This window comes from Astyanax mexicanus, chromosome 1, assembly GCF_023375975.1.
Source record: "Astyanax mexicanus isolate ESR-SI-001 chromosome 1, AstMex3_surface, whole genome shotgun sequence".
NCBI classification, from domain to species: domain Eukaryota; kingdom Metazoa; phylum Chordata; class Actinopteri; order Characiformes; family Acestrorhamphidae; genus Astyanax; species Astyanax mexicanus.
In genome coordinates this window covers 94,372,158-94,382,783 of record NC_064408.1, presented here as the reverse complement: position 1 = coordinate 94,382,783, position 10,626 = coordinate 94,372,158, and the positions used below count along the sequence as shown (strand labels likewise).

The 10,626-nt window shown below is 38.8% G+C and overlaps 1 protein-coding gene across 2 annotated transcripts in view; it reads right to left on the bottom strand.

Moving 5' to 3' along the window:
- Positions 1-2,550: 2,550 nt before the first annotated feature.
- Positions 2,551-10,626, bottom strand: part of c1h8orf34 (chromosome 1 C8orf34 homolog) — a 166,745-nt gene continuing 158,669 nt past the window's right edge. For both annotated transcript variants that reach the window (XM_015606949.3, XM_049485830.1), the window contains exons 13-15: positions 7,069-7,165; positions 3,920-3,967; positions 2,551-3,236 (exon numbers count right to left, since the gene is read on the bottom strand). In XM_015606949.3, the coding sequence (XP_015462435.1) occupies positions 3,229-3,236; positions 3,920-3,967; positions 7,069-7,165 (153 nt within the window). In that variant the 3' untranslated portion in view covers positions 2,551-3,228. The remainder of the gene's footprint in view (positions 3,237-3,919; positions 3,968-7,068; positions 7,166-10,626) is intronic.

The following is a 10,626-nucleotide window of genomic DNA, read 5'->3' as shown; positions in this document are numbered from 1 at the left end:
GATCAGTTAGATCATATTTATATGCATGGAGAAAATAGAAAGATTAAATTGTTTTCTTCAGTCATCTGTATTACAGTTACTAAAATGCCCCATATTTGCATTTTGGCCTCCTACACATCTCTGATCTGGTTTGCTGACAAGATAAGTGAAGGCAAAGGGGAAACATCTGATATGGAAGAAAACAATAAATGTATTAACTTCCCATGCAGATGAAACATACGCTGAAAATTCACATCCAGCAGATTTCCGTTCACTTAAAACTCAAAGAGAATATGATGTTTAGAAAATGGGAGGCCGGGGCAGTAAATCAGTAACTTGTTAGAATGGCACACATGCGAACGGTTAGAATTACTCAACGACGATCCAAACTGAAATATGTTCTCTGAAAGTCTTAAAAAGTGTGAGACACATTTCCTTTCCGACCACATCCCCTGTTCCGAACACCAGTCTAAACATTATAGGGGAAATACCTGAATGAGATGGCACACATACCACAGTTAATGCAATTTTGCTGTTTTTTTAACGAGACTGATGAATGTTCAATCAGAATTTTACAGGACTCGCTCTGTTGTAGAATCAGATGCGGTGAGCCTTCGCAAAGCCCACATCCTGTTTGAAGGCAGGAGTGTGAAGGCTGCGTCGGGGTTTGGCGAGGGATAGCCTGGTTGGTAGACTGCGGGTGTGGGCTGGTGATCAGACACTGGGTCTAGGCGTGGTTGCGTGGCTGTGGTGTGAATGAGTGCGTCTGCAAGGCTAACTTCCATCAGTCAGCCACCATTAGATCACATTCACACAACTTGATGACATCCATAAAAGAGTGATTACACACTAGGAAAAAAAAGGTGTTTAGGCTTTAAGAAAGTCTGTCTATAGTGCTGAATGTCAGTGACCTGCCTAAAGTATGCGAGCCATGTGGTGCTTCAAAGTTAATACTCATACTGTACTCATACATACTATCAGTAAATCCACCACATTAACTGTTGGACTAGTCAGGTGGTAGTGGTACTCATGGGGTGTCTTGTTTTTTCTGATGGTTCTTTCACATAATATGATGGACTTTATTGAGTTTTGGTTCCTTAATCTCTTAAAACAATTTCGTGTTCAGTCTTTTTCTTCCTGTTGAGTTCCTTCCTTCCAGGCACTTAACAGTGTTAGACGTCATGACCAACAATTGAAATTAACCTGAAATTAACATCTATTGATGTTGGCCAGCAGTAGAGTTTTCCTTTTCCTTGGTCATTCTCTTTGGTTATTCCTTCTGCTTCTGGGGAAGTTTTCTTTCTTTCTTAAATCTTGGTTCTTCTCAATGATTCTTTGGCGAATTCTAAAGGAGTTTCCCGTTTAAGTGTTCTTTCACATTAGTAGTTCTTTTACATACTCCTGGATTTTTCTTTTTCCAGCCTTTGTTCTACTCAATGGTTCTTTCCCATCTTCTGTGGATTTTTACATTTGAGTGTTGATTGCTTCCTTCCTTTGGTTCTTCCTTATACTCCAAGGAAGTTTTATTATTACTCCTTCTTTGACTATAATCACAATTCTAATTGTTAAAGTACATAACAGGGCCAAATGGTTCTGGGCGGAGGGTAACTGATCTATGGTAGGGCTTAACTCACAATTCTCCATTTCTCATTAGAATGCTTGGTTTTGCAAGCAACCTTTGAGGGTACATTTACACTGTTAAAATCTTCAGGCACAAAAATGTACATGGACACTTTTACACTTTTTCTAACAGTGTATTTTTTTACCCCCATGTCAGTGACCTGGGGACCTGGGAATCTTGGGTTCAGACATGGTGGTTCTTTCTCATTTTCTCATGGTGTTTTCTTTTTTAAATCTTGGTTCTTCACAGTGTTTTTTCGTAATGCTCTCAGGGAGTTTTACATTATACCTCCCGCTCATTGACACTCATTACAGGGCAAGACCAGCATTTTTCAACAAGTTGCTTTGGGCCGCTATCTATTGTAATAAGCTTAATAAAAGTAAAACAGACTTACACTAGCTCATTTATTTGTGACCGTTGTGGAACCTTTTTTTAAGATTTAGTAAGCCTGCAATTATAATCTTCATAAAGTAGCTAAATAAATATAACTGAGCAACACTGAACTTTCACACCAGCCAGCACTGAACTTGCAGCGTGAACCACAAAACAAGGGCTTTCTGATTTCTACAGTTTCTCCGAACACAACATCTGTCATACTGATGGAGAAACTGAGAGAGCTAATGGACTCTAAGAGGAGTAAGTCGTCCAGAATACACAGCGAATGTCACACAAACGTGTGATTGTGGTAAAATATGCCACCACGGAGCAACAGCTCAACGGTGCTGGAGCCTTGGTTAAAAACCAATGTGATTTGGAAGCTGTTCAGATGAGAATCGAGAATCTTTTTCTCTCAATTTCCTACCCAGGAACAAAATAGCTGGAATCTGCCACTGTGCTCTAATATATCAGAGAGTTGAATTGCTTTACGTATTAAATACATTTGCAGAACTGCTTTTCAGGGACCGACGGAGAGGCGAAGGAAAACAAAACGGAAAAAATGGACACTGACGTGTATAAATCATTTTAATTTGCATCATACAATAAGTTGCAGCAGGCTATATTTATTTAATGTATATTTTGTGTGTATAAAAATCAAATAAATCTATACAATTCTGTAGAGTTATAGACATTTGCTTTGACATACATTGCTGTAGGAAATTGAAGAGTGCTGTGTTGAAGACATCCAGGGCAGTGATTTGCAGTAAGGATGCTTCTCTAGTCTTGACTAAAGACAACGACAGTGTAACATTCATTTTTCCCTTCAGTGCCATACAGGCTGATATTATTGTTATTGTAATTAATATCAAAATAGCTATTTTTCCTCCAATTCCAGCCATTTGGCACATGAAATCATATACACAACGTGTCCATTAATGCAAGGCCATGTGATTGTTTTTTTTTTTCTTCGTAAATCTGCAATGGGAAGCATGCTAAAAGGCAAATCAAAAGCAGATACATGTCATTCTCATCAACGTTTTACATTCGCTAGTTTCAAGTATTCGTACTTATAGCATACAAATGTGCCAGGGTCTAAGAAATATTATCCTCTGTGGAAAAAAGTACACAATCTTTATTTTATTTTATAGGAATTATAAAAATAGTGCGTCTCTGGTTTATTCACAATATTCAAAATGCCCCGTGAGATTGCATAAGTGTTTGATTGGGTCCACATCTTCGGTCGCCGGTCATTATAAGCCTGTTAAATATAAGGAAAGAAAAAAACATCAGTTTCTTGGCGACGGCCTTCAGACTAGTTCCACCACTAATAAGAATAATGGCAGCAGTAATTACCATGAAAACACCCTTTAATATTTGAACATGTCAAAGATAAACATGAAAGTGGAAAAATGAACTGGTGTATGAAATATCCGTCCAAACGCAGTATTTTATAGCATATGTGACTCTGTCTGCCTGTGTGTGTGTTAGTGAGTGTAGATGAGGTCACAGCCTGCCATCTAGTGCAGTGAAATCTCAGCCGCCTGCCGCAGACAGGCCGCACAACTCTTCGCCACGCCGCCGCGTTCTGTAGCGGCACCAGCCTGAGTCAATGGAAACAGGCATCAAACGGCTTCTCTCCACAACATGGCACCATGCTAAAGCCTGCAGTGCCATAGACTGACTGGCTGAGCTGTATCTATAACTGTGGTAATAATAGGCAGCTCTATAAACCCAGGCTAAGGCGTCTGACTCACTCATGCCTAATTCCGAGTGAAGCGTTAAAGTGTTTTCTCTGAGATGAGGTCAGTGACGGACAGCCAGGGACCATTACACTGAACACAGACAATCCTTTAAATGGCTTGACACTTCTCATGCAAGTCTGCCACACACACATCTAATGAAAAAGTAGTCATTTGTAGCAAAAATGCAATGAATTCTCACCTGAAAACACTGATCTCTTATTGGCGTCCCTCATTGCACTCGGATTACCTGCAGACATATACAGATGAAGAGATTAAAAGAAATTGATGGCTCATGACGTTGAATTGCAAAATGATTCACTATTTTTGTAGTGTTTACAGTGGGTTTCAATAGCCTAAGACTGCTAGAGTATTCTGGTTTAAATCTGATTTTCATTTTTAAATCGGAAAATAAACAACATTGAGTTTTAGAGTTGTAAAAGTTACAGGTAAAGTTATAACGTGTCATTCATGGCTGAGTGTCTGAACAGCAGAATCACTTGCTGTCTTGGAATTCAAAGAATTCCTAAATTAGCACTTTTCTTGTTGGTATCCATACTGACTTCATGAAGCAGTATCTAAGCTTGATGTATATTTAGGTTCTAGCCTCTTTAAAAACTAGCTACGGATATTTTCAAAGAAAACAACAAGGAAAATGGCGTCTGCTGAATGTCATTCAAGGATTTAAGAAGAATTTATTGTCATTTCACATCATATGTGGCACATGAGGTGGAACGCAATTGTATACCCAGAGTCCAGTTACACCCAAAGAGCAATTGTTAAAATAGATAAATATAAAAATAAAAAACAATAAAATAAAATAGATATCAAGATACCTACACAAAATATAAAGGAGTAGGGAAAGTAGAGAAAGTATCAGTAACATGTCCAAAGTGAAAGTCATCATTAGTGAAATAATAAGACCACTCCAGCTTTACATAAATTTTAACTTTCCTGCCCTAGGTTTTCTAGCAAATATTTCTTATGGTTTCTATGCTGCTCTTGCTACAGCTTTATTATATTTCTGCAAAGACAATTTATGCTAAAGACTATTTATGAATTATGCTTGCTTGCATGCATGCACAGACTGAATACCAAAATAATTCAGAGTATGCATATACATGCGCTGAGAATCCTGAATTATCTTATTACTGAGTAAAATCCAGCTCTCTATCAAATTCACAATCAGATTTCTTGGCCTTAATAATCAAATAAACAGAAATCTGATTATGATTGGATTATTGAGTTCATGTTGGCACACTTACATACTTGTGCATTCTCCTTTTCAGATTCATGTTATGGGCATGGTGGGAATAACCCTGCAGATTTTAGTGCCTGCACCCAGCACAACTGATTCAACGAAGTATTAAAGCAGGGAATACACAAAAATGTGCAGTGCAGTATGCCTCAATTGCCAGGCTGGTGAAACACTGCTCTAGAATTGTAGTCTTCCTAAAGAACTACATTTCTGCAAGTTTGAACTCCAACCCCATTTAGCCAATTGAGCATTTCTGAAGACAATGATTATTTGGAATAAATGGGCTCAGTATTCAGACCAGAGCAAACAAACTATAAATGTGAAAATGTCCTAACCTCCTTTTGTCAGGTTGTGCACATTGTCTTGTGGTTGGCAGTGCCAGCCAACGTGGCTTTGTAGCACATGGCTCATGTCCCTTTAAAACACTGCACTGGAAGGATTGCACCAGTTGTCTGGACTCTAGAGGTTATTAGGAAAATATACTTGCTCATTTCTGTGAGATTTGACTTCTGGCAGAGCAAACGCCTGGTCCCTTGGACAGACTGTCATGTGCGGTTACGTTTCATTTGGTTGCAAGGCTTGCGTTGCTCGCACAATGTTTTGTTTGAATTGGATTTTTTTTTGCTCCATGACTTCTATTAAAAGTTGGCCTAAGTGATGTCCCAGTACGCTGATCGAGAAGCAGATCTGGACCATTTGTTTACTGGGTGAAATGACTCAACAATGATTTGAGAATGTTTCCACATTTTAGTGGAAAAGAAGGGTCAGTCGAGGTAAACAAGATGCTGTTATGATATTTAATAATAAATTAAGTGGATTTTTGAGGTGTGTGTGTGTGTGTGTGTGTTGGGGGGGGGTGCTCAGGCTTGGCTCTAAACAAGAAGTTCTAGGATCATTTATTCTAGCAATGCTGTAAACTTGAGCAACCCACAATAATGCAGCATGTATGGAGATTAAGAAACGACCCACTGTCCGCACAGACTCACACACACACACACACACAGACACACACGCAGGCAAATGGAGCAAGAAGTATGCATCTCTCTTACGTAAGGCACAAACCTAAAGCCACTTGTCCTGGGCCAGAGCTTTTGATTTAAACCAATATTAACATCGTTAAAAGACTAACGGCTCCTGAAGGATGCACAGCTCCAGCCCTGGTGCGTTCACGCAGAGAAAAAAACTGGAAGCCCGCGGTATTTATTAGTGATGACGAACGATAATTTGGACAGAGAATGACTCTCTGCACGCTTAAATCTTTCAAAATATCCACTCGAAGTGAAACTTAAGACATAATCCAGCAGACAGTATCAACACAATCAAAGTGTCTGCTACGTCTCAGCCTCCAAACCACACAAGGTGCGGCCCGTGCTCACGCAGACATGGAGACAGAGGAGCTATAAAAAGTTCTGGCAGGCTGTGGTGGAGGCAGTTAATATCAGCTCCACACAAGCGGTATTATTATTATTATTGTAAAGAGGAGGGTGATTAAATATTGATATTAATAAGTCTCTTCTGAATCGCCTGCTTTGCCAAATCCTAAACGGCATTGTGAGTAATAGCACGAGGATAAACCCGTCCTCAGATCTCTCGAGCATTCTTCTTCTGCAGAGAGATATTGAGGCAGATAGAGGATATAAGAGATAGAGAGCGTTTCTGACAGAGGAGACGACAGACGAGTGTAAAAGGAAAAAGAAAAAAATATTTAGGGTGAGAAGGAGAAAAAGATAAAGAGAAGTTGCAGACTGAGGTTGTAAGATAAAAACAGAAAAAAGAGAGAAAGTGTGAAAGTGAGGGAGAGAAACAAAAAGAGTGTCAGAAATACAAGGAGTGCAACGTAAAAAGATAGAAAGAGGATCAAATCAAGAGTGAGAAGAGGAGAGGAAGCAAAATAAAACTTAAGAAAATTGAAAAATTGACAGAATGCAACAGAGTGAAAAGAAAACGATGTAAATGCAAATGATGAGCCATAGCAACTGAAAAAAATGAGAGAGAGAGAGAGAGACGGAGACGGAGAGAAAGTGGCGGTCATTGGTGATGAATAAGTTTACAGTAGAATATAAACTGTGTTGGTGAATTTGTATGATTCTCACATTTGTCCTGCTCTGGAGGCTCCAGACAGTCACTGTCCGTGTCACTGGGGATGAGCCATGGCTGTCTGACCGCCTGCAGCTGCTGGTAGAACTCATCCTACACAAACGAACACACAAACACAGAAAAAAAAAAATACATACAGTATATGCACGGAACTGCCCAGTGACAGTACGAAAAATCTCTTTTAAATCGCTTGATTTTTTAAACATATTTTGAATATAATTTGATCTTTATTTGAACAACATTGAGATACAGAGATAATAATTTGACACAAATAAAACAGAAAAAAGTTCTTTTTTTTCGTACAATTTAATTAATATATACTTCTGGGAGGAAAATTATGACACTCCCACATTTAATACTATTTATAAACAGTCTAATAGTCTATATATAGTGGGTAAGAGAGAAGAATCTGCCTTATTTAAATATTTATTTAAGACCTTTCTGAAGTTTGATCTTGATTGTTGAAGTAAGTGAATCTCCATGATTATATATATATATATATATATATATATATATATTATTTCTTCAGAAAATTCAGAAAATATGATATTTATTTAGGGCTGCCAAAACTTTTGTATGACACTCAACATAAACCCGATAGTGGTGGTTATATCCTGCCCACACACAAACGATGAGAAAACTGTAAAATGACAGTGAGACAAAATAACAGAAACAGCACTACTTAAATTTATGTTCAAAATAACTGTTGTGGCATTGCTTTGGCGTACTGTACAAGTGCTTTGCTTATACAAAAAAAAAATAATGAAACATATTTTTTGTTGGGCTGCTCATTGACTGTGAGGAACTTTTATTTAAATACAGTTTGTCCATTAAAACATGAAGACATAGAGGCACTAAAAATAGCTAATGCTCTATTTCTGCAGCGCTGAATCAGAGCCGTGGTGTTGCGTGGGACGATGTGCTGGCCTGTGGAAAAGAGCGATTGATCAAAACTTGCACACATTACACATTACAGCACCATCTTCATCTCTGGGGCTCTCCGGAGGTCCAAACCAAAGATGTAGAGCGCTGGCGAGTGAGCATGTCGGGCCCATTACTTCTACAGATGTTTTTATTTTCATTTGAGTTAAGTGCACCTCGGAGTCGGATCCTCCGGGCCAAACGCTAATAAATAAATTGCCCCACATTCCCTTCTAAGGAGCTTTTATGCGTTCTCATTTTTCAGCACTGTGAGGTGATGGAGGTCTGAGGCCTACCGGGCAGAGGAAGCAGTCATGCATCTTTTGATGCATTTCAGGCCTAAATTACAGGAAAGCAGAAAAGAAGGACAAATTGTCTGCCGTTCTCTTGGGTCTCTACACATCCGATTTGTGAAGCACACCAGTGGATAATTCTGTCCCGTTCTCACTGAAACCATTCTTAATTCAGCAGCAGTGAGACCAGGTGGTTCACATCAAAAAATGTTCAACGATATGATGTTTCTCTTAACAGGCACTAACTGTGGGAGCCATTAAGGGGAGTTAAAAAAAAATGTAGCTAAACAGTGAAACTGCTGCTTGCGAAGGATAAAGTGCTGAATAAAGAGCTTCAGATTTCACAGAGCTGCTGTGAAAGAGTCTCTAAAGACACGTAATGCAAGATATCTTTAGTGTGGTAAGCAAAAATGATATCTGATAACTGTAACTTGGGTACAGTTAAAGGTACAATCAAAGCAAAAAGAAGGGGTTGTTTGAATCTTAACAATAGTGGAACCTTATTTGGTTTTATATATAATTGCTTTTTTTTAAAACCACATATAAGAACTTACCCAAGAATATATAGTGGAACGAGTGGTTCTGAGAAGTTCACTGAGTTCGAGTGTGGCACTTAATAGGATGCTTGTGTCAAATTGCATGATGGCTTGAACCTGCTGAGGCTTTTCATGGCAAACTGGTGTTGCTTTGCCTTGCTGTGAGACTCAAGTGTGTTTACAATCAAGTTCCCTAACTGGATGGTCTTCCTGCATAGTTTGCAGTGAGCTTAATATTGATTACTGGGGACCGCTTAAAACCAACTGTGAAAATCACTGTTGTCATCCCAAGTCTTACCGAAAACACACTTTCCATTTTTGTCACCAGAAGCAGCTGAATTAGCAACAGAGGCATTACTTTGGTAGTAACGTAGTAGATATCAGATGATGTATTTGGCTTGTAGTTATCATGGGATTTGTAGTTTAATTGCCATGTATCAACATTAGTGACTCCCAGAAACACAGAGAACACAGAACCTACTTGCAATTAAACAGAAACATTTAAGACTTGACTAAATTAAACTGAATAACTGAATTTTAGACATTTTATAACTTTTTAAAACCCCAAGGGAACCCTTTAAGCCTAGTCTTGAATTACACAGCATTCTGAAGAGAAATGTTCCACTGAAAGGAAAATATATAGTCTAAGGGGGCTTTCACACCTGTAGTTGGTTTCTATGGTCTGGATCAGTTGTTGAGTTTATTGGAGCATTTTCTCCCTTTGTTTGGTTTGGTTTCACACAGGCATAAGCCTAAACGCACAAAAATGCTCACCAGTAAAGCACATTATCACGCATTAAGCAAGCACATATCTTCTTTGATTGGTCAGATCTGGCTGCCTGGCAGCCTGGCTCAGGAGCAGTAAAGTAAATGAAGCAAGAAGGTTCTGTGTTCCAGCACGTGTATCTAAGAGTGAAGAATGCTGAATATTTTCTTCTGTGCTTTCAAACATAGTATTTTAAACACGGAGTGCAGCGCAAATGTCCACATAGTAAACTGAGGTGCCGTGAGTAGTGAACGCAGCACATGCAGCGTTCAGTGTGAAACTGCTTAGTATGGAGTAGCAGAGACAGTCTTTGTTCCTAGCTGTGGTAATTAGCTATATCTGGCTAATAAATCAGATTAAACTGAGCCGTATCCGCAGTTTAGCTCAAGTAAAAGATGTATATTTGATAGCTGGGTCTGATTGAAACTGGATTACGTTCTTACCACAAGTGAATCGTGCTGGTGTGAAAACACCCTAAAGCTGCATTTGGAATCACTCCCTACTTCAGAAATAGTGCACTATATGTAGTCAGCCATTTTGTAGTGCTGTTATAAATTTCAACAGCACATTGGTACATTTTACATTTTATGTAAACACCCATGACGCATCACAAAATGCAGTGTACAGACAATGTACACTAGAATTTACATTGCGTACCATAATGCAGTGCAGTAGCATTGTTGCAGACGTCCTTAAAGCACATCCACATTCAATGCAGAACACCCTGGCAAAAGTCATGGGACACAATACCTTTTTTATGTCACATAACATTTAGCATGCCAGTGTAGTTCTTCTCTAAATAACACTTAAAAACAGCACATTTTCTCACCTATTGCGAGTGCCTATAACAACAGAAACTGATGGATTTGTTGGGTCAGTGGATTAAACAGGAGGTTCTGGATTACAAAAAAAATGATTACATGATCATTTAAGAGGTTCATCACACACATATCCCAGTGTGAAGTTTCCCTATAATGTCAGATCCTATGATTAATAAGTGTGCTAATGAGGTTCCTAAGCATTAAACATTCTTTCCTA